General features: G+C 40.6%; 1 protein-coding gene across 3 annotated transcripts in view; it reads left to right on the top strand.

The window, feature by feature from the left end:
- Positions 1-25,223, top strand: part of aopep (aminopeptidase O (putative)) — a 97,270-nt gene that overhangs the window by 22,834 nt on the left and 49,213 nt on the right. For 2 of the 3 annotated variants that reach the window (XM_050051759.1, XM_050051762.1), the window contains exons 7-12: positions 5,847-6,147; positions 8,978-9,084; positions 18,045-18,147; positions 19,476-19,583; positions 20,100-20,143; positions 23,445-23,505. In XM_050051759.1, coding sequence (XP_049907716.1) covers positions 5,847-6,147; positions 8,978-9,084; positions 18,045-18,147; positions 19,476-19,583; positions 20,100-20,143; positions 23,445-23,505 — 724 coding nt within the window. The remainder of the gene's footprint in view (positions 1-5,846; positions 6,148-8,977; positions 9,085-18,044; positions 18,148-19,475; positions 19,584-20,099; positions 20,144-23,444; positions 23,506-25,223) is intronic. The other variant, XM_050051761.1, reaches the window with a different exon arrangement.

Here is a 25,223-nt window from a genome sequence, read left to right on the forward strand (position 1 = left end):
GGATTCTCTTAATCAGAATTTCCCATCTGGTAAAAGTCAGGTAAAAAAGGGAACTATTGGACGTGGAGGGTGACTTAGGTCTTCTAGTTGAGTCTCTAACATACCAAGCTGACAGTCGGCCATTGGTCGATGTTGGGCTGTCGGTGGGTGCCTGTCGCCCTCATTTTGGTGGTGTGTCCCGCACCGTTGGCACTAGTCGGTCCTTGTCGGCTTTTTTCAGCCAGTTCGGCATGTTGAATTGGAGACGCCGGAGCCCGTCAGTGACAGACCTGTTGAGGAGAGGTCTACTATCGTGGGTATCGGTCAGAATGTATTAGCCACTGAAACTTTCCTTTTGCACACAAAGGTCTATTTTATTTCCAAATTCAGATTGCAATTACACATGAAAGGGGGGAGCNGGTGGTGTGTCCCGCACCGTTGGCACTAGTCGGTCCTTGTCAGCTTGCCAGTTCGGCATGTTGAATTGGAGACGCCGGAGCCCGTCGGTGACAGACTACCTGTTGAGGAGAGGTCTACTATCATGGGTATCGATCAGAATGTATTAGCCACTGAAACTTTCCTTTTGCACACAAAGGTCCATTTTATTTCCCAATTCAGATTGCAATTACACATGAAAGGGGGGAGCAAACACACATGGGTTTGAGTCTAAAAGAAACGTGCAAAATTAGAAACTAAAGAAAGGGTAAATAATGCTCAATGCTTAAACTAGTCATACACAGGATACACTTAGGAGAAAGAAACTGCTTTCCAGCACTGTTGCTCCATGTGATGATGAAGAAAGTGAGTGAAACAGTGTTCAGGGTTTAAATAGGGGTGAACAAGTGAACTCAGTCAGGTTAATGAGTGAACAAAGAGTGAAAGGAACCAATCAGTGCTGAGGAAAGGGTAGGAACGGAAGTGAGGTAAAGAAAGCACTGCCTGCATTATTTTATTCTCATGCAGGCGCAGAACATACATGCTAGTTGGTCATTGACTGTAGTATTTGTGGTGTGTTCATGTGTAACTTTCTGTCTGAGACACAGGCAACCTTCGTCACTACGTCTTTGTTATCAGTTTGGTGTGTCAGGGCTTGAAAACATCATCATTTATTGCAGTATTTTGGTGTGATTTATATAATTAGGATGAGTTTTGTTTTAATTTCCATGGACTCTCAATGTTAAAAACAATTGTATAACAATGGCTGAAGAAGAAGAAGATCAAGACAATGGATAAATGAGTAAAATGATAAAATCACCATTTCAATTTTGGTGATGAGCATAAAAGAAATCAGACAATGTCCACTTTGTAAATGTGTTGTCAACAAGTGTGTGATGCCAAGACGTGGAGGGGTGGAAGCTGTATGAGAGTTGCATTATTATCACTTAATGCTTGATTGATTGTAATTGTTGGTGTAATCAGCAGCTTTGGTAAATCATTTGTTTTGTGAGTCACATTTGCATATTTGCAAAACAGAAAATTTGGAAGCACATTGTGCAATGCAGACAGTATTTGCTTACAAATTAATGTCTAATACCGTATTTGGAAACAGCTCAGAAACTGTTGATTGGTAATCAGGGACAAACATTGAGCCCCACAGCAGACTCAGACCTATAGTGGAGATGAAAGGTGTATACACATGTGCAGGTGCTACATATGCATGAGGGTGTGTGAAAGTCCTCTCATGCATGTATCCCTGACAGGTCCCTGATGTCAACTAATGTCAGTCAGTGTATCAGTGAATGTGAAAGATGCTGTTGTTATTCATCCCCACCATGGTGGGATGACACTATTTGTCACTGTAGTGATGGATTCCGCATCTCTCAGAGGAGCATGTGCAAGCGCCGTCTCTGAAAGGCTGTCTTTGTGTTTCACACTCACTCACTCACACACACACAGATGCACGCATATAACGCACTGCTGGAACTGACAACAAAGGCGTGCTTATCCAATTGTGGGGGAATAAGATTAGGCTACAAAGAAACTCATAAGGCTAATGTTAGCATCTCCTGCTCCAGTGAGAGCTTTTGTTTGTGTAATCAGGAAAAACATGGGATTAGATTTGAGATGCTGTCTAGGAAATTATGCCCATAAGGCCCTTTTGTATGATGTTGACATGTTCCTAAGTAACAGGAGGCAATGGCCTGCCTTCTGTCTGATAAAACAATCCTCAGGGAAATAAAGAGGAGCCTATTTGTGTTGTTCAGACATCCGATTTTGTTTTCCACCAAAATAGACTGTCTGGCAGACCCGGCCGAACCTGTCTTTACTCACTGTTTGCCTTTATAATTGACTTTTCATCATAATTAGGTTATGGCAAGGAAAGAAAATAACTCTTCTGTCATCTGGTGTTTTAAGATGCTAATCTTCTCTTGATGAGAGCAGCTCATTTTACAGCTTACTATAATTCATCAATAGCAGCAATATGTGGGCTTATTGTGGCTGTGGGAGTAGACTGTCAATCCAACAGGTGAAGTAATTGTTGCTGCTGTGCCTCCGCATTTGGAAGTAGAAACACTCTTTATTACTTTTTAGACGGAAGTACTATGATGTGTGGTATTAAACACAGAATAAAGGCAGTTCCTCTGTAATGTGGAGGAATTTTTAACATTTGACAGAGTAGTAGCATGGTAGGACCCTTTGAAAAATTCTTTCCAGTTGAGACATGTTTGTAATAAATTCTCCCACCAAACTCAGGTCAATAGTGGCTGGGACACTTAAGATCGAGAGAGTGTGAAAGAAACTCTAGACAATCCAGTGTTGTTATATGGGCCAGGAGAGAGAGACACCATTCATTAGCACCTCTGTGACCCCTCACCCATTCTTCTATTGAAGAATAGCCTGCCTCTCACGCACAGTCGGCCCTAAGCCCCTCAGGGCACCCAGAGCCCGTTACATAAGACACAAGTAAAGAATGCTCCAGAAAAGTCTTCAGCCATGACCTTGGCTTTGGTGGAGCACTCCTATTGGTCCTGTTAGACCAGCACTGTCTCATGGTTAAAAGTCACATGTCCTGTGTTCCTGTGTCGATGTGAATGTGAGAGTCTGCAGTTTGAATGTTTCAGACAGTTCTTGTGTAATGAAATGGATATGGCTGAAACTACAAGGTGGTTTAAAATGGTAAATGTAACTTAGTTATCCCTCGAGCCGTGGTGTCAACGTGGCAGTGTTGGTCTGTCGGACCACCACTTTGGTCCAGACTGAAATATGTCTGATTTTTTTGGATGGAATCCGTGAAATTTGGTGCAGACAGTTATGGTTCCCAGACAATGTATCCACACCAGCTTTGGTGAGTCCCAGACTTTTCCTGTGGTATTACTGACAGGTTGACATTTTAGTTTTTAATGAAATGTATATAACAGCTATTGGATGAATTGCTATAAAATTTGGTACACACATGTATGTTCTCCTTGGGACAAATTATATTTACTTTGGTGGTCCCTTAACTTTTTATCTATTGATGACGTATATGACAAAACAATAATGGTATCCCCATCGGCTTCAACTGCACTTTGTGTTAGTTTAGTGCACAGATGTCAGAAGAGAACTGGATACAGCGTTGGAGGCAAGGCCCTGTTTATTCCAATGAAAGTTGCTCAGTGGCCATGACACCAAATAAGTTAAACTCCATAGGTATAAAATTACCTGGATCTTCTGCATCATGGGACCCATATAGCAAGCACACTAGAGACTTCTGCCAGCTAAACTTTCGTGAACTTAAATCGAGAGATTTGATTGTGCGATTTTCAAAAACTTTATCGGACCAAATGTTATTGGATCAAATATTCTACAAATCCTGATTGAAGTCATGTGTCCACTGACTACAGATGCCTCTGTCACAATGTAAGTCTACAGGAAAATATCTTTTTGGACTCAGTGGCATCACGTGATGGACCTAGAAGTTGTAGTTACACAGTTTGGCCACTATGTGAAATTGGCTCCAAAGCCCAGCGCTGTTCATGGGGGCTTGGTTTAGACGTAATAAGCAAATGCTAGCATGCTAACATGCTACACTAATATGTTGAACATTGTAAATATTATACTCCTGAACACCAGCATGTTAGCATTGTCATTGTGAGCATGTTAGCTTGATGATGTCAGCATTTAGCTTAAAGCACCACTGTGCCTTACACAGCTGCTAGCATGCTTGTAGACTTTTAGCCTGGTCGGTGTATTCTAATGGATATTGATCTTGTAAAAAAAAAAACTGAAAGAAAGACTTGTCTTTAGAATACTTTTAAAAATTATTTCAATATATTAACATGAAGACAATCACAACTTCCAACATGTTGCATAATTTATTAGAAAGGTGTTACTACACCACAATTTTACCAGCAAACTCAACACTGTATACTTGTATTTGAATGAGGTGTGTTCCCGTGCCAGTCCTATTTCAGCAGCTCATATTCTGCTGGCAACACTCGTGCAGTGAAAGAAACTTTCCAGACCCTCATCAAACCTAAAATGTACCTCCTTGATTGAGAAGAAAGGAAAAGTTGAGTTGAAAAGGAGTAAAACCACATTCTCTACTTACCCTTTTTCAATCAGATATCTAAAAGGAACATTAGGGGAAACCGTTGTCCATATAGAATAGTATTTACCAGCTCACATTTGCAAACCATTATGCTGGAATTTAGCTGCACACGGCCTTGTCATTTCCTCTTTAATTTTGGTTGGTTCAGAGCTTTGATAAACTGCTGTTATTGGTTGAAAAGCTTAATGAGGCTTTTGAATGGTTGTGGAGTAAGAAACACACACACACACACACACACATGCACAGGCGCTGCTAATACTATCCCTTTATATAAGCAAAAATAGCCTCTTATCTTTGGCATTACAAAAAGCACTCTAAGGCTTTTTTTTTTGCACTGAACTTTGAACTTTGCACATACAATATAATATAAGCACACAACAGTTTCTAGTTTCTATTCACATACATTTCAGGTGCACATAATCTGAAATTTGATCATACCCATTACCATATGTTTAATTTCCTTGTAAGAAGAGAGCGAGCTAAATCTCAATTAACTCGCTTGCTCAATAAATCAGTGAATAATTAACTTCAGTAATTACAGATGCTTATAATTTACTAAATACAGTCATATATCAAGCTTTGTTCCCAATCATTTCATTTTCATCTCTATCAAGATGTTAAAGTGAAAGGATTTGGTTCATAATTACCTTGTATTATAAATCCCTCCTTAAAGGGGACCTATTGTGCTTCTGCTTATGTTGTGTCGTATATATAATGTTAAGGTGTCAGATGTTCATATTAAACATGGCCAAAGTTTCAAATGACGAGGTAAGCATATGTAAAAGTAATCCCTGTGAGCAAAAACAAAGTAAAAGAGGAGGACAGGGAGCTTTCTTGCCTTGATGAATCTACAACAGCTGGGCAAAAAAAAATTTTAAGAAGAAATTTTATTTTTTTAATTTTACCCATTGTTGGTTGATAATTTCAGTCCAGGGAACATGATGTGCTTGCTTGATGTTTGCACAGGGCAGCTGGGTTTGGCAAGAGCACTTGATGAGTAAGCTGCCCTTTGCTAATAATAATGTAGAAGATGGAGAAAGGGATGGGCAGTTAGTGACTCCCTTACTCATTACAACGCACACATGTTGGTTTGTCTAACTGTACATGGCGTGTTAGGGCCAAATTTTCTGTAATCATAGGTGTGTGGAACATTACCTCACTAACGGTTTGATCTTTTTGCAGGGTTGCACAGTATTCATTTCATTTACACAGTTGCCTCTTGTCCCCTCTTTATTTTCTCATCTTTCTCTTACTTCCTGAACCTCGATTATAAAAACATTTTTATTTTCCCATCTCCTAATCCTTGTGCCCTTTATATCCCTTACTCCCTCGCTAGTTTCTCAGTCTTTTCCTCCCCTTGTATATTTATTTCTGGCTTTTTCCCACTTATTCATCTTATATTTCTGTCATTTGTCTTCCCCAGCCCCCATATAATTTTCCTGTCCCAGAGTGTGCTGTGCGCTGGACGTCCTGGTTCTAGAGAGAACGGCCTGTCTCTGTGTGGCTCCAGGATATGCCATGAGATCGCTCACTCCTGGTTCGGCCTGGTTATTGGAGCCAGAGACTGGACTGAGGAATGGATCAGCGAGGGCTTTGCCACCTACCTGGAGGATATTATCTGGGCCCAAGCACAACAAGTACGGTACAATTTCTGCCTGATGATTGTAGTTTACTACAGCTATTTTAAAAAAGTCAATAATGGTGGCCTTTTTAGACTGTAACCCCAGGTAGACAAACATTTTAAATTGCAATATGAGCTTTCAGATACACCAGTTGAGCCCAGTTTGCTGTGGCCATCTTGAGGAAGTCGAGTCAATGAAAAACAACCAATCATAAGTTGTTATATTAGATGTTTATGTTTATGTTCATGGTCTCACAAGGTACTTGAATTTTGAGGGGAAGAAAATCAAGTACTGGAATAGCCCCCTTTTTACAATCGCTTCAAAAGTCCTTGAAATTCAAATCAACCAAATAAGGCCATTTAACGCCAAGTTCAGACCAAAGATTCACGACAAGACGAAACCATTTTAAAACGTTGCAGAGAAAAGTTGCAGCGGTGTGAAATGGCCGGTCTGAGCTCGACTCTAGCCGGCTGATGGTGTCACCTGCAGCTCAGCTGGTCAGATTGCCAGCGGCTGGTTTTAGAACATGCAGNAAGGCCATTTAACGCCCAGTTCAGACCAAAGATTCACGACAAGACGAAACCATTTTAAAACGTTGCAGAGAAAAGTTGCAGCGGTGTGAACTGGCCGGTCTGAGCTCGACTCTAGCCGGCTGATGATGTCACCTGCAGGTCAGCTGGTCAGATTGCCAGCGGCTGGTTTTAGAACATGCAGCATGTCACCTGTTTCTACAGTCAGTCAGCTTGTAGTGAAGTCCGCTGGTCAAGTCAAAATGACCGCAGATGGTGTGTTCACTTGCTGCGGCAGGTGCTCCGTCCCCACCAAGCCCTCTTTTTTCGTCCTCATGGTGTGCCGGTGTCGGACGATGGGTCGCTGCTGTCGCTCCTTGTGTGTGCTAATGCCCCCCACCACACACACATTCTCACTGACTGATTAATTGGCGCTGGTTACTTATATTATTATGGCATATTTATTTTGAATACAGTCCATCTAATGCTCGTTTTGTTAATGTTTTTTTGCTGTTTCATCACTACTACAAATACAGCTGTCGCCAGTATCTCACTATCACTGTCCTAATTCATATTTTAAAAAGCTACAAATGATCGTCAGCCACAAAAAACCCCTGAAAAGCTGGAAATCAGAACGGAAGTAAAGGGAGTTGTTTAGGTTTTTAGAGCGTTGCAGAATGGCACATTGCAAGTAGTTGCCTGTTTCAGCTTGTCTTGTCATGAATCTTTGGTCTGAACTAGGCTTAATATTGTTTGTAATACTGTCTGTATTATATTTATGAAGTTATTATAATTATATTTCTCAGAATCAGTATTCGCCGAGCCTTTTCTTTTTTAAAATTCTGAGGTGTCATCACCCTGACCACGGTGTGCTCTCCCTCTCCTTTCAGTCTTGATGTCCCACCTGAAATTGCAGCTTATTTTTACTTCGCTCCACTCTTAAAAACCCCAGCAAAACCAGTAGGCCTATGTTGGCATTAACTAGACTTATGAGACAGCTTTATACTGTGATTTGGTTTTGTCTCTCTTCAGCGGTGCACAGATGTAATAGCTTCGCCGAAAATGAAAACTATCTGCGTCATACTGCTGTTTTGTTAAGGATTTTATACAGTCATGCCTCTAAAGGGTGTGATAAGTAACCCTTGTTTGAAAAGAGAGGTCTTGATCACATCATTTATTTACATTTAATAGAAATTTATGTTTGAAAATGAATTATTTGCTTTGAGTGCTAGAAAAAAATAGTGCTTGAAAAAGTACTAAAAAGTCCTTGAATTTCATTTTGTAATGCCTCTATTACCTATCTTTATTTTGCCATTATCTACAGTAGAAGTACTATTATACGGCATGATCCACCACCTTCACACTGTTGGTAGAATGCAACATCTCAGGGAAACACAGGTTGACTTTCCAACCTTTCATTTCCACAACTTATGTGCCAGGATTTCCAAATGTTACTGTTGTGGTTGGAATGCACGTCAAGTAGAGTTGGCCATTACATTACTGTAGTTAAACCATACATCAAGCACACAAGGAAACAGTTCATTAAGACACCAATTCTAGTTCCAATGCAAAAAAGCACGAAGAAGAAACTGAAAGGTCAGAGAAGTTGGCCAAACAAAACGAAAGGGTAAAGAAGCTCTTGGGCCAGCTACAAAATAAGCCCTCAAACCTAAACCTCCTGATGTACTAAGACATAAGAGAACTAAGCTGAACCAAAATAAGAGTTATGAAAAAGTACTGCTGCCTACCTATTCTTCAAAAAAGCAGACCACTGACAAAAGAAACAAATTCCTCTGACAGTTTGGAGATTGTGTACTTCACACTACTCCAGGTGTCTCTCTTATTAAGCCCTTAATAAGGTTGATTAAGGATACCTGGAGGAAAAAAAATGGATAAACAAAAGGACAGAGGATGAGGGTGGAGCACTGGTATGTATCCTTTGCTTGCAACACTGAGTTCAGCTGTGATCCGGGAGCTGGTGTGCATACAGATCCAATCCTCCTACTTGCTTTCCCACACCATCTAGAGTTACACAAATGTTATTCTTGTGTCTGCGCTGTCTAACCATGTCACCTTTATGGTGTGTACTTGGCTCTGAAGTAATAGATCTAAGCAGACCTGATATTGTTGCCAAAATCAATAAGACACAGTGACAGAGGATGCAGGCAGTGCTGCTTTTATTTCATGATATTAGTGTGCATTTGATTTTTCATTTAATCAGTTTATTTTGTTTTTTGAAGAAATTCACCATCTTTCATTTACCTCCTCTGATCTCTTCGTGCCATCACAAACCTTTCCTCCCGCATCTTTTTAACTCTCTGTATCAATCCCTCCAGCTCTCCTTACAAGAGACAGCAGAGCAGTCTGACCTGAAGGCACTGCTGAGGTGGAGACGACTCTCTGACGAGTTGCAGAACTCAGAGGAGGCGCTTCAAATCCTCAGGTGAGTATGGATTTTTTGGTCAAGTACATCTGTTCTAATTATCATACTGAGAATGGTGCAACAGCACCTTCAGTAAACATCTTAAGTAGTAGCTTTGGTATTTCTAAACCTGGAACCTGTTTTTCAAGATTTTTGTGTCTAGGTGACTAATGGAAACAACAATTTTTGTAAGTGGTCTAGTATCGCAGCCACCAGTGTTGAAACAGGCTGCAGTATAACCACTTGGAGCATGTTCAAACAGTCAATGTACATCCACTAAAAGTGCTGGTTTTTGCCACCAACAGGCTATTTTTAACAAAACTATGGAAAGGATCCCTACAGAGAGTCCTTTTTGTTAAGAGGTAAGATCCTTTTTATTAACCAGAAACAGCTGGGAAATTGTTATTGCCAAACCCTCCAGACTCCATTAAATAAACAATAATTTAATCATTGTAAAACAAACTTAATTCAGAGTCGACAGAAACAAATAAAACTCACAAAAGCTGTCTTGGTTTGTCTCTCCATTGTTCCAGCAATCGCCAGGTCTGGTTTGGTTAAAATAAATATTTAATTCACCCAGGTACGTTTGATCACACAGAGAGTGTTTTAGCAGCCGGAGGCGGCTTTTTGTAATTGTTCTTAATGAGAATGAAGCTTTTTGTTCACTGTTTTTGTGCTGCAACGCACCTCATGTTTCTGCACCTGGTGTTTTGTGCTCTAAACTCCTCAAGTTGAAAAAAATATAACTCGTAATTCAGTCGTTTTTCTATTGTCCAACTGGATGATTTTAGAGGCGGTGGGCCTTCTGTGGTGGTCACGACAACAAGTTTACAGTTGGTAAACAAAGAAGGAGAAATCGGTGGTAGCGGTTGGTGGATACCCAGAGCTATACAGCCCGACAATAAACAGCAGGTTGTCAAACTGCCCCTGAGTCATCCTAAAATATGCCTGGAAACGGCTGTCATGGAGGCGAAGCTCCTGGACCAACTGGTGGTACTCCCTGCGATCCACCCTCCTTTTTAGGGTCTCATGCACCCACACAGATCTCTGTTTCCCTGCGCCCAACAAACTATTTGCTGACAGCCTCTCACCCTCAAACAGAGCTAAAGAAAGTACCCTCTGCCTGTCCATTTCAGGAACTAGCTACTAATTACTGTGAAAAAAAGCCTGGCGACAATAAAAAGGTGCAGCAAGTGTTTTGTTTTTTTTACTAGCTGTATTTGTGCGCCTCGTGGTTTGCAACCTGCAGAATTCTTTCTGTGTGATCAGCGCCTTAGATGTGATAATATGCTGCCTCTATACACGCTAAAATAATGTTCATTTAAATTTGAGTTTTTGCGGGGTTGAAGATAGCAATTTTTTGTGCTGTTTCTGTTAAAACAAAAGGGATCTTATTCTTCAATGAAAAGGTCTATCTCTGCAGGGATCCTCTTCAATGAGTTGTCAGACAATTATAGTAACAATCTGAGCCTGTCAGTGGTAAAAACAAACACTTTCACTGTATGTAAATTGATGGTGCACATGTGCCCTGAGTGGCTACTTTGCAGCCTGTTTCTCCACTGTCGGCTGCAGCATTCTCACTCAATACTGGACCAATCTTAGAAATTGCTGTACCCATTAGTCACTTTGAGAGAAAAACATGGGAAAATTGGCTCAAGTTGAAAAATACCAAAGTTATCCCGCTTCCCCACTGTTAGATTTATCCCTAAATTGCAGTTGAGGTTTACTAAACCACCTAAGGTTCAACACGTACAGAGGAGGCAACATCTTCCCACAGCAGTCAGTGTAACTACTTAATTATGTTACTCTGGTATCTGTGCTTGAGATGTTCTTTTCCACACATCAGGAGCGGACAATGTTTGAATAAGCTGCATTTGTCTTTCCCTTTTTCTCCACTGTATACACAGCATGTTTTAAGGTGAGAGTATGCCCAGCTATTGTAAGTGTCTGCACGTGCAGACGCACATGTGAGCGTGAGGTACATGCATTCCAGGGGTACAGGTGTGGCAGGTGTGGCGAGTATATCCAGGTGTACTGTCGTGTCTTAGAAAAACTCTGCACACAAGCACAGCAAGTACATACAAACACACAAACTCTTCATCTGATCCTGACAATGTGGGACCCACACCCTGTTTGTTTTATCCAGGGTGGAAGCACAGTGTCATCAGGGGATTATAGGTGTAAACCCCAGCGTGGAGTTTAACTGTTTCAGGGTGGAAATGCAGTTGCAAGCATTGTGCGTTTCAAATTGTAGCTTTTCCTTTCAGCAGAAAAGCCTTGGCGCTGGAGATGATACATGTAGCGTAGTGTACTATTGACATTCACGCTTGTAAGAGACCATGCAGAGCGTGACATTGAATCAATGTGTCATTGATTTAATGGCACTTCTGCTTGGCGCTAACTTCTAACTATGTTACTTCACTGGTAATGTGTTGTCATCACACAATGGGAACACTCATAAATTAAAAGTGTTTAGAATTCAAATCAATTACGTCTGTGTGAGTGAAAACCTTCAGTATTAATAGTGATTTATTTTACTTATTTGTTACTTCAAAGAACCTATGGCTTTATAGGGTTTCAGTGCTTCAAGGGTGATCGTGTTTGGAAATAGGTGAGTCTCAGTAATTAAATGCTGATAACCTCCAGTGTTTGTTGCGCATAATTAAGTTTCACATTTGTGGCAGGCTTAAAAAGGAAGAATTAATGACTGTGACACAGAGAATATCTTGAAATACGACACTGTGTGGGAGTGAAAGGGTTAAAAGTGGACTTAAGTGTCTAGTCTTGCACTCAATCAGGGTGTTCCCCTATGAGGCAGACACACGGGTGATTAGGAGGATCAGGATTAGGTTTCTCTGCACCTGACGGGGTTAAGTCAACAACACAAAACTAACATCTGAAAAATGCAAACAAGACATGCACACACACATACACACAGACATACAGTACATGCCCATACGCATGGATGCAAACATTTTGACTATGTTGCATGGCAACACATTAGTATTGCTAAAGTGACACCTTAATCCCCACATCTCTTAAAGCGATGGTACAGTAAAGCATGTCAAGGCATAAAGGAATCCTGCTCGCACATTATCTTAATGACTGAATGCGTTCAGTCTGTGAGTCAGGTACAGCTTTCACTCTGCAAGTGCATTTTTAGAGCATCAGTATGGCTCTGGCATGGGTAACACTTTATCTTATGGGTTTGCAATTTCTGAATAATTTCCAATAAGTTTCCTGGAAAGAACTGTGTAATTTGGTGCTAATTATAGGGAAAATAGAGTCAGTGTAAATTATAGCCAATTAAATACTGTGTAACCCAGAGTCTCTCAGCGCACAGCAGGTTAGCTGAACGCCGAAATATGTGAAATCTGCCTACAGGGAAGCATCTAATTCAACGAATATGAACAGGGTTCCCACGGGTCCTTGAGATCCTTGGAAGTTTGTGAGTTTGATGGAAAAATCAAGCTTTAAAAGTCATTGGAAATAGACAGAAATGGACATGGGTCATTGAGAGTGCTTAAATTAATATATTTTGTGCAAAAATAGTAATTGTTGAAAGTTTACACATTCACACTCACACAAGTGTTCACACATTCAAGCTTCTCCCTTGTTTTAATTGTTGTTGCAATTATTTGACCCTCTGTATAGCCTGCAGGTTCTCACTATAAACATTCTCAATGTTGCATTAGTAATTAACCTTGTTAACTAAACTATGCCATGTTGGGTCCCTGAGTTTGAGAGAAGAGGGCCTGGAAAGTCCTCAAAAAGTCTTTAAATTTAAGTTGAGGAAGCTACTTTGAAAGCATAACTTTGCAAGCTAATAATTGCTTCACACTGGAAGAAGTTGCACCACAGCAACACTACCCCAGGGAGAAATGTTGTTTGGTCAACTAAAGCTACTTAGAAAATGTAGTTCAAACCACTTAGTAAAAATGATCATGGCCCAGACTGTGGATATCTTTGGAGGTGATCTCTGTTTATTACTGACAACTCTCACAGCAAGAGGAAAATACAAAATCCTCTGTCAATTATGACCATATAGCTGGAGCCCCTCTCCCATGGAGTACAACAGCAAAAGGGGGGTCATGTTACATTCAATTCAGTACAATAGAACACAGAAAACCTACCTGACAACAAGAGGTAAAAACAAAATCCTCTGTCAGTTACAACCGTATTAATTCGAGTAACACAGGAATATGTTAGCATAAAATTAACTTATAAACAGCTTAACGGCACTAAAACATGGAAATTACTACGCGAGCAATGTCCCTTACCTCTCCCATTGAGCACAACAGCAAAAGGAGAGAGATAAGGCGGGAGACACCCCTTTATAGATAATGTACCCCAAAGGTGAACGTAGGGGTACAGAAACTGAGTATCAGAATTTCCACATATTGACTTTGGAGGCCTAAGCATGTCAGGTAATAACAACTGAAACACATTTTGTGTAATTGTAATACTTAATATTACAAATGAACATTTGACTTTTATACACATATTACTGCTGTATAATTGACCCTGTTACACATAAACCAAAAAAATAAAATACCTCACTATTCATAGAAAAGTGCAGCAATGTCAGCTTTGATTTGTATACAGTGTCCATCGGTCAGACTACTGCCTTCATTAACTAGAGTGTGGTGAGGTGGGAGTACTGCACCAAGCAGGATTACTTAGTTACTCAGGCAACTTCTAAAATACCATGCAACAACTTCTCTGACCATTTGTTAATAAAAAGCAATAACCAATAGTTATGACTAATTGTAGTCAAAGGTGGTTCAATTACAGTAGAGAAGCAATGGTCAAATAAAAACAGTAAATGATTCTTTTCATTTTGCAGCCTCAAAATTGTATTTTCAGTAGTTAACTACACGAAAAATGGCAAAAAAAATTTGACCATTTTACTGCTGCAAAAATGTAGTTGTAGGTGTAATGACATGTAGTTCACTACTGCCCAACACTGGATTTTGCATATGTGATATGTCATATCATGATATATATAGGTACTCTATCAGGGAAACTCTTATTATCACTGTGATGTTTTCTCAACCTCATCTCTCTTAACTCTTAGTTAAACTCGGGGGCATTGGAAGGTCAGATGTAACTAAGATCTTGGTTTACTCCAAAGCTGGGAACAGGCCGTGCTACCTTTTGATGTGGGCTAGACTGCCCTTATGTCCAAGTTCCTGATGTGGCTCCACTGCTTAGCATTACAATCGTGGTGAAACGCAATATGAATAAACACAAACTGGTCGTCATGATTCACAGAGAAATGTCAGAGAGGAGCCGGTGAAGGGAGAGGAAGCACAATGGGATGCACAGAGAGATACGCTAAACCTCACCAGCATACACACGCAAACACACACATAAAGGCTAAATGGCAGATTGTGCTTTTCCAAGTTCAGTAGGTCACAATCGACACCCCCTGTTCCAGCAGGGGCCCCAGTGGCCAGTGTTTATCAGTCCATTTCAGATGAGTTATATTTAGGGCAGCCTGGGCCAGACGCCATTCTCCCCGCTGATTCACTGGGCTGCTGGGAGCACTGCTCTACCTTATCCGGTTTCCACAGTCAACCCAGTGTAATTTGTCAGGATATGGCTCGCGGAGCTATAAACCTCTGTGTGTGCTGTGTGTGTGTGTGTGTGTGTGTGTATGCTGTGTGTGTGTGTGTGTGTGAGTGAGTGCGTGTACGTTTTACATTAAGTTCTGTCAGTAATAGCTCCCGATTTCCTCCCGCTCTTTCTCTCTCTCAATCTCAGACACACCCAGGTGTATGCATGGCTACACACACACACACACACACACACACACACACAGACAAACACCCCCCCTCTCACACACATGGCCTACGAGTCAGATAAGAGCACCGTTTATTCTGCAATACATTGAGCTATTGTGTGATTCTCCAAGGCAGCGAGCAGCGATTCCTCTTAAAGCTGTAGTAAATCATCTCTGACAAAGAGAGACGGCGAAAGACAGAGATTTACACATCCATACATCCCTGGTCTGGACAGTGGGAAGGGTGGAGTTCCTTTGTCTAACACGGCAGTGATGGATCAACATTTTTCCTCTCCGTGCTGTGCCGCCGGTATCTCTGACGCAGGAAACCGACACATTTTCTTTTCTGGAAAAACATGTTCTGTCATTGTTTTTGTCTCCTGCCCCAGTCCTTCTTTCTCTCTGTACTTTTCTGTCTGACACACACATGCACACTATTTCCCAGGGATACAGCACGTCCTGCTGTCTCAGGAAAAGTCTATTTCATCTTATCAGCAGCAACAGACAGACATGGGCACTATGGGCAGGAGACTGGACAGAGAGCAAGTTAAAAAAATAACTCCATGATAAAAACAGGGGAGATGTTGTGGCCATGATACTGAGAGAAAGAGCCATTTTACAACAACTAAGACAAACAATGTATTTTTCAAAATGCAGGTTTATGCCGGTAGCCCTGTGTTCACTTTTTGGCTCATAATATGGACAGGCAGCTCTTTGTTGCACTTAGTGTTGCTTGAAAAATGACCTGTGCATATTGACTGTAGCTGACATTACACCTTAAAGAGGACCTGCTATGCTCATTTTCAGATTCATACTTCTTTTTAATGTTTAGACCAGTGGTTCCCAACTGGTCCAGCCACGGGGTCCAGATTACTCCTTAGTCATTAGTTCTAGAGCCCACAGTTTAATACATTCAGCGTCATTCTTGCGTTTGGCCATGTCATTGAGCTAGTTTGCTGTCTCTGCTAAGTAGCTGTCCGTTAATCACTCACTCTACAGCAGAAAACGGCACTTCAAAAAACAAAAAAAGAAAAGGTCTTTGCTGGAAATTTACTGTACTTCAAAATAAAGTGCAATTTTTACAAACTTGACACATTTGGGAGTCACTTGCGGTCCATTCAGAATGGACCCGCGACCCACCGGTTGGGAACCACTGGTTTGAACAGTACTTTATTGTCCTGTGTCTGTGCCGGAACACCTGTATTCACGTATTTACCCTCTGTCCGAGAAGGCTCTGTTTTTGCACCTGTCTCTTTAAGCCCACTTTCCAAAAAAGCCCAGTCTGCTCTGATTGGTCAGTGTTTTTGGGTCTATCTCAGCGTCTCTGTAGTGACTGCAGCTGGGGAATACCTGTAATGGAGCATAGTGGCACTTTTTACCTTGTAAAAACACCAATAAAACCCTCTAAACCAAAATCTTCACAACGGGACATGCTCATGCAGAAATATGATCTGGATCAGGGAGAAATTAACAACATAAGCAACCAAGATTGCGTGTTTTCCTGATGTTAGCCTACTGTAGTGCTAAATGTAGCTAGATGCTATGTAATGTAAACACTTGCAGTAGTGTGCCTGGGGCAGATGAGCATATAAAGAAATTTGGCACACTATGACATCATATTGTGGCCAAGGTAGAAAATAACCAGTTGTAAACAGAGTATTCAAAACAGTCTGAAGCCTGAGGTTTTTGCTCACAGGGATTGTCTTTTACATTTGCTAACCTTATTATTTGAAACTTTGGCCCCCTTTAATATAAGCATCCTTCACTGTGATACTATATATAAGACACACAGTATGGAAAAGCCTATAACGTCTCCTTTAAAACAACTAAATTTCCCAGGGTTCCTGGGACAGTGTGCTTCTGTTTCCAGTAAAAGGAAACAGGTTATTTTCAGTAAAAAAAAAAGGTAATTGATAGTACAGCACAGACAGTGAGCATCATCATGATCAAAATGTGTTTTCTCAAATAATGTCATTGGTGTTGGGACTTTTCTCTCACATAGTACAAGTACATACACATTTATATGACATGCACACATGCAGTCAAGAAGGAGCACACCCTCTTTTGCATAATGAAAGTCTATCTACGAGTGTCCAGTCAAATTTAGAAATTCCAGGAAGTTGATGACTTCCTTTCTCAGTCCACTGAGCAAACCAAACATTCCTGTCTATCTCCTGTCCTCGATTTCTCCCACACCTCCTCCTTCCTCTTCATGTCTTCAACCCTAATCTACTTCATCTCCCCCCTGTCCTTGCTCTCCTGCTCAGCATGCCTGGACAAAGAATCAAATAGATCAAATATTTGACCAGCTTGTGTCTCACAGCTGAAAGAGTTAACACTGGTGTTTTTACATCATACATGAACCAGTGTGCGTGAGATTTTGAATGTTTTGGTCTCCCCGTTCACCTCTGTGTGTGTTTGTGTGTGTGCCTGGCCCTGTCATGAAGCGGCCCTGTGGAAAAGTGCTAGCCAGTGATGAAGGGTGTATTGATTGGTGGACCAGGCGCCTGGCGTATCGACTTGGCAGGAGGGTGATCCTTCAAGGCCTTCCTATTGGCACACTGAGTTAATCTGCTCAGCCTGATCAATACCGCCTAACTGAAACTATCATTGCACAGCATCCCACGTCAGTGCTGTGTTTGTTTGGCTTTTATTGGTTTTATGTGTGTTTATGGAGGTTGAAGGAATGATTTGTATCTGGGTGACAGGCAAAGCGAAACCCCGAGCATGCCTCTTTTGTGCCTGTAGACGGGGGTGCTTTTTTGTGGAAGTGTTATATGTTCGCTCAGTGAGTCATGGGCCGTAAAGTCAGAGCGCAGCACTGTGAGGTCATATAAACAGTATAGCTCGCTATTATAAATCTGCAGCTTGATTTCCAGCCTGCCTCGGGCAGAGTATGGCAACTTGGCAATGTGTTCGCCATTGAGAGGACTGGCTGAGTGGCTGGATTTAGTGTTGCTGACAGTGTATTCTTGCTCTGTAGAAATTGTGGTTTTCCTGCAACTAAAATGTCTGGAGTGGGATAAAATAAAAACTCTGTGCTCAGTTTCTCATACTCCAGTCCAGCTCTGTTTTTGCTTTTGTGCTTGTGTCTTTTTCAGTGCACCCTTTTGTTTCTTTGTGGGGTCTGAACATTGTCTTACCTGTCTTATCTTTCTGTGTATTTTTTTCCACTGCTCTATTTGTCCTTCCGCAGACCTAACATGGAGAACACTGGTCAGGTCAGTGAGTCTGGCTCCTCCACAGTTAAACACGCCCTCAACCCTGACAAAACCTTCATGCAAGTCCACTACCTCAAGGTGAGATAAATGTGGGAAAATGGAGGTGGTTGGAAAGGACGTCCCTGTCTCTTAGAATTTCAGTTTGTTACAAGACTGTTATGTTATTTATTTTCTGTCTTTGGTATTGCTGATATTCTGGGTTATTAATAAGCCTTATTGACTGTGAGAAAATTTTATTGAAATAATCTTTGTTGCCTGAATAATGTTTGGAGACGATGTTTCTTAAAGGTAATGAAACATTACATTCATGTACCGCATAGACTTTGCCAGGTAGTGGTTGAGGAGGACAGTGGGTGTATTAAGTGCAGGACCTTGACACCAGAACTTTGCTTTTGTGTCCTGACCCCTATCTTAAGGTTGGCAACAAAGGCACTTTGGTTAAGGTCAGGGAAAGATCATGATTTCTGTTAAATGTCAGTAAAAAAAAGTAATAAAACAAACGTTGCTGTAGTCACTGTGAATGGACACTGTATTGCAAGTTTGCTTATTTTGGCTGAAAACAACTGAAAATTATTGTCAGTAAACATTTTGCTGATACATTTAGTATCAACATTTTTGAGACTTGCAAGGCACGTTAATTAGCAGCATTTCCTCATTATGTTAACCCTTTATAACCTGAGCAAATTGGCTCGATTTCTTCCAAAAACATGGGAAGACAGCAATGAGCAACAAAGGAAGAAATGACCCCAAAAATTTGCAAGAAATTAGTTAAAAAGAGAGAATTGAAAACAAGAAAATACGTAAAAAAAAATGTTTTTAAAAAAACAAACAATGACTTAGAAAATGTGCTTTAAATTTATAAAAAAAAATGTTCTGTAAAATATAAAAATACTATTTTTGAAAAAAAGAATTTTCTGAATCTAATACATTTTTTGCAATTTGTGGGACATTTCTTACTTTCACAAACATGGAAAGAAGGCAGTGAGCACATTGCCTTCTTTCCATGTTTGTGAAAGAAATCGCACCAATTTTCTCAGGGTTCAAAGGTTTAAATATTTGTGAAGGGTGTCTGAAAGCAGCACAAGAAAAGCGATGTCGCTCCAGATTTCAAAGGGTTAATAGACAACTTAATTTGCACAGCATAACATTTCCCTTAAACACATTTGCTGTTTCAAATAAGTTGTATATAAATGTAATTTCTAGGAGACTGGGCTGGAAAGGAAGGAAGGCAGAGGATACAAAGAAACAAAGGGCTATCAACAATAATCTATAATGTCCTTTTACATGGTCCACTCTTTGCTGGATGTGCTTAGAATAGCACTTGTAATGACTGTAGATGTTGCTGCAATGTTTCTCTCAATTGTCTTTGATAGATCATGTTTTGTTTGTCTTGTTCTTTTGTCCAGGGTTATTTCCTCCTCAGGTTCTTGGCCAGTCAAGTGGGAGAGCAACAATTCATCAACTTCTTTAGATTATTTGTGAAGCAATACCACGGGCAGCTCATTTTGTCTCAGGTGAGGCTGTAGTACAGGAAACTTAATTAACTTAATGGATAATTTTGCTGTTGACTTGCAGCTACTTGAGCGGCTGTTAATAAAATCTGAGCTCAGATTTGAACTGAGTTCTAATCTGACCTGTCTCTGAGGCACACTGTTATTTCCATAAATTAATTGGAGGCTGATGCAAGCTTGATTGCCACTGTGCTGCAATAGTTGAAAACGCTCCAGCAGCATTTCAAACTGATGACCGTACATCAGCTCGGCCACGTATGTTTATTCTGCCGGGGCCGTGAAGCTGAGCGATCACACCTGGAAGTCCATGTGTTTGCATGTGTGTGTCCGCGTGTGTGATATGTGATGTGTTCCACCTGGCTCCTGTTTCTTCAGTGGCACTAAATAATGGATATAACATAAACACTGTTTAACCTTGCACTCCTGACTTGAGATCAGGTATGCCTTTCTCTTTCTTTTTTTCTTCCTCCCACACCTCCTTAAATGCCTCCCTTTTTTGTTCCCTTTTTTTTTTAACAGGATTTCCTGCGAATGCTGCTGATTACCTTTCCCGACATGGAGAGGTATGTAAGTGGCTGAATAATGCTTCTAGTGTAATTCATAAATAATGAACAAAAAAAAAAAAAAAAAAAAGCCCAGACGCATTAAACAAAAAAAAAAAAAAAAAAAAGCCCAGACGCATTAAAACCACTTTGGCTTGCGCTCGAGTATCGGTAGCCTGGTTTTCAGTTCCAGACAAATTAAAGATATGTTATTCATCAACTTTCAGTTTGAACTTAGCCGTACAACTTTTTTTCCTCAACAGATGTGACTTGTTAGTCAATTTACCGTCAAATACACGAGCATGTGTTGATTTCCTTTCCTCTCTGCCCCGCTGTGGAAACATGACCAGCGAAAGCTCCCAAAACCAATCCTGTTAAGAGAGCAGTCTCATCCACTCTCATATTAATTGAAGTGTAAAAGGATAACTGCTCCTCCTGCTCTCCTCCTCTCTAATTTTCTCTCTCCCTCTCTGCGCTCGCTTAATCATTCAGTTCTCTATTTCTCCTGATTGCCTCATTAACCTCTTCTTCTTCTGCCTGTCTCTCAGTCCCTCTCTTCCTCCCTGTCTGTCGTTCACTTTGTGTTTTCCTATTTTCTCTCCTCACCCCTCTTTTTGTCTGCTCTGACTGTTGTCTTTTTTCTGTCATGTGGAGTGTGCTGCTGCTGGACTAGCAGAGATTGATTGAATTAAACAAGGGGAGTTGGGGACAGTCAATATTTGGATCTGATGCCTCTTTCAGTAAACAACCCGCTAGAAGGTTCAGGATGAAAATAGACACTCGCTGTTGAGGGTCATGACTGCTCTTTGTGCAAGGTGCAGGGTCATGTATCCTGCCCATTCCCCAGACTAAATGGGGAACATAATATTTATATGACTAAACGTAAAAAGTATTAACACACGTTTTAAAAAAAATCAATATGTTTTCCAATGCCTGTTTTCCAGGCATCACCGTCACTCCTTCTCATCTATAACCATTAAGATGAATAACTATAAAATAAAGATACCAAGCTGAACGTGAAAGATCTGGTATATACACGTCTCTCGAGAGACATAAACCTTATTTATCCCCAGCCCTATTATAAACATTATTTGACAGGTCATGTGGTGCGCTAACTGTATTAACCTTTTGTTTGCCTCTCAAGAAAACTACGCACACATAATACCATGTAATCATACCTTACAGTGTCTGGCTGTTGATGTAGCAGATGTTTAGTCTTTATATACTCTCTCTTTCATCGTCACATGCCAGGAGCTGAAATTACCTTCTGGTGAAGTCATTGATGACGTTTTTAATGTCCACTTCCTGGGAAAATGGGTGCTTTAAGAGGAGTATTACCTCTTCTAGTCAACAGTGGAGTATGAACAGATTTTTATGAGCTTCAATTTACTGAAGGCCCACTCTCCATCTGCCAAAGTTGCCAGCCAATATACAATAGGAAATGATGCAGCCGGGCTCAGACTTTACTAGTACTGTATGAGGAAGCATGGAGCACAGCCTTGACCTTGCAACAAAATGCCAGATTTTCTAAAACATTTCTAGCCACTCTAGCAGCGCTGTGGCTCGGTGTTGCTCCTCCAGCTGGTTAGTCCAACACTGTGACCTAGAGTTTAATATCTCAACATGTATTGGAAGCATTGCCATGAGATTTGACACAGATATTTGGGTCTCGGGGTCTTTTCATGAGTGAGGGTAGAATGGAGTATGAGATGGATCAGGGGTTTGGTGCAGCATCTGCAGTGATGCAGGCACTGTGCTGGACTGTCATGGTGAAGAGAGAGCTGAGCTGGAAGGCGAAGCTTTTGATTTACTGGTCCATCTACGTCCCCACCCTCACCTATGGTCATGAGCTCTGGGTAATGTCTGAAATAATGAGGTTGCGGATACAAGCGGCAGAGATGAGTTTCCTCCGTTGGGTGGCTGGGATCAGCCTTAGAGATAGGGTAAGGAGCTCGGACATCCAGAGGGAGCTCGGAGTAGAGCTGCTGCTCCTTCGTGTCAAAAGGGGTCAGTTGAGGTGGTACAAGCATCTGATCAGGATGCCTCCTGGGCGCCTCCTGTTAGAGGTGTTTGAGGCACGTTCCACTTGTAGGAGGCCCTGGGGCAGACCCAGAACACTCTAGAGGGATTACATATTTCATCTGGCCTGGGAACGCCTTGGGAGCTGGAAAGCATTGCTGGGGAGAGGAACGTCTGGAATGCTTTGCTCGGCCTGCTGCCCTCCTGATCCAACTTCGGATAGGCGCTTGAAAATGGATGGATGGATTGATGGAAATTTGGGTCTGCACAGACTGAATCGTAAGCAAGTTAGCATGCTAACATTAGCCTTCAGCTCAAAGTTTTCAGCAGCATTGAAGTATAGTTTGACTGACCATCACAGTGTCACAGAAACTGTAAAATAAAAAATATCCAGCATTTATGTTACTCCAAAATTATATCTTAATTTCTGAAGTAGACAATTTTTTTTGTATTTCAGTAGTTTATTGATAATTACAGAGCCCTGATTGGTCTCCCTGACCCAGGAAGTTTAACCTGACTTGAAACCTATTAAAAAGAAATGTGAAAGTATAAGGCAAAAAAGGATGCAAAGGTGTTCAATTGAGATTCCCTGGACCAGGTTCCTTTAGAAAATAATTTGATAAATGTGGGAAGTCGCTAATTGAGCTTCTGTTAGAAGAGTGAGAGATATGGGTACACCAAAATGTAAATAAAGGCATTTCATTACAAACTAAACCCTTTAATAGGCTGAACATCACAGATTAATATACAGTAATAGCTTCGGACCAGCCAAGTGTGGAATTTTCCTCTGAGCACAGGCGGACAGGATTTATGATGGAGGGTGGGGGTGTAATGCTGTCTACTTACTCTTTGGCTTGTTGTGTACTTTTTAATACTTTACATTTTGCATACACACTGCGGACACTTTGTGAGTGTGAGTGTTTGCTCGCATGCACATTCATCAGATCTGTCACTGTGTGTGTTTTTCCGTGTATAACATATGACCGTTTCCATGTGCAAACCATCCTTTTGAGCCCCTCCTCAGCCACACTCACACACACACACATGTACACATACTCGCTTGCTATACATGCATACATACAGTATAAACCTATTTCATTGTCAGTACATGCCTGTTTGCTTGTCCTTGTATAGGAAAGTGGGTGTGCCCCTCTTTTTGTTTAAGGTGTTGGCCTAAACCTCAAGTCCGCAACGACCCCAACAGTATTTTCCCAGAGCCATGTTTTCATAGTGTGTCTTGGGCAACAGCAGTCATTGGTATAATAATAGCAATAATACTAACACTTGTGCCATTGTGTTCCAGAAAAGGCCTCACCCTCAGTGCTATTTATGCTGACTGGCTCGATCGACCGGGAATTCCAAAGGTATGAAGAGTCATGATTTCTTTCTGTCCTTTGTTCTTTATCATAGAGTTTGATAATGTTATTTTTATATGTTGTATATAATATGTTTTAATAAAAAGCTAAATCCCAACAGGCCAGATTAACTAGTTTATAAAACTTTTAACTCTTGAATTAATTTAGACTGAAAATTAATTTGATTGATTGACTTTAATGTATAAAATAAATTATTACTATGTATGCATAGTTAATTCATTGTACACAATAGTACAATGATTCAGTATTACTGATTTTGGACTATTAATCAGTTTGTGTTTAGAGTCTAGCACTGACAGTATGTGTCCTCCAGAAGTGTACGTAAGCCTTAAGAGGCAAGTGAGAAAAGTCTGATCTAAATTGTTTTCTCCCCTGTGTTTATGACAAATGAAAAGGTGAAGAAAAAAAAGTTTCAACAGTATAATCTTTCCAAGTTTCTGATTTTTTTTTTGTTTTTCCATCTGTGAAACATGTGGGGGAAAAAGGCAACGCCAGTGTAGCTAACGCTAGCGGCAAATTAGTGCTGCCAATTACAATTTATTTATAGCCAAAAGAGAGACAAGACAGTAATGTTACATAACTTTCTAATACACAATAAGTGTACCTTGTGTTTAGAGTGCATGGAGAAACTAAAACTCGCCTGGCAGAAAACATGAAGACTTTTAGTCCTATGAAAAGCCTCAGCCTCTTGAGGCCAAAATGACGATTACAATTATCCTGACAAAAAATACATGATAAAATAAAAACACCTGCAAATTCACCCGTTTTCAGCGACGAAAAAAAAGTTACTTAAAAAAATGATCCTTGCATAAACTCAGTTTATTTTTTTCACCTGGAAAAACCTCTCCCGCCACCTGTTTCACAGATTTAAAAAAAAAAAAGAGACTTCAAAAGATTATCCTGGGATAACCTTTATTTTCACCTGATCTCAAGTCATAAACACAGGAGAGAAAAAAATTAGATCAGACTTAGAAAATGGATCGCCATGGCTTCCGTAGCAGCCTCATGTCTGTAGCTATAAAATATGTAATTACTTCAGTTATGTTCCTCCTCCTTTTTGTTTCTTTCATATGAGGTAATGGAAACAAATTAACACACAGCTGTTGTTTTTGGACATTGACGCTGACAATCAAAGTTCTTTTCGTTTCACATTTGTTGTAATCCTCTCATACCTTGCGCATGCATGATTAGGGCGATAATTTCATAGTCTGTGTTTACTCACTAGACTGGTATCTGTTTATGGAGATTAGTTCCTCCAGGCTTGGATTGAAAAGCTGATTGCACATCTTTGTCTCAGCTTTTTCACTTTAAGATATCCAAACCACTATCATATACATTTACTACCATTGTTTTACCTTTGTGTCAAGGTCAAAACAACTGACCTTTTACTTTGTTCACTTTTCTATTCTAGTTTTTCTTAATAATGACTCAGTCTGGTTTTGAGATTTCATCGATGAGAATTAAGTGTTACATGTAGGTCCATGTACAGGAACTTTCTTGCTTTTGGGAGGAGTGTGCTCTAAGCATATGCTCTTAGATGACAGGACCAGCGTAGCATTTGTCTCACTATTGAACAGCTGTAAACAGCGGAGTAATGATGCTCTCATAATGGCAATTATGTCTCATATTAGGAGTAAATAGCTTTCAGTATATAAATACTACAGCTTAAATGACGTGTGACTATTAGCCAGTAGGCGTTTTGAAAA

Source organism: Epinephelus moara, chromosome 8 (assembly GCF_006386435.1).
Source record: "Epinephelus moara isolate mb chromosome 8, YSFRI_EMoa_1.0, whole genome shotgun sequence".
In the NCBI taxonomy this organism is placed as follows: Eukaryota; Metazoa; Chordata; class Actinopteri; order Perciformes; family Serranidae; genus Epinephelus; species Epinephelus moara.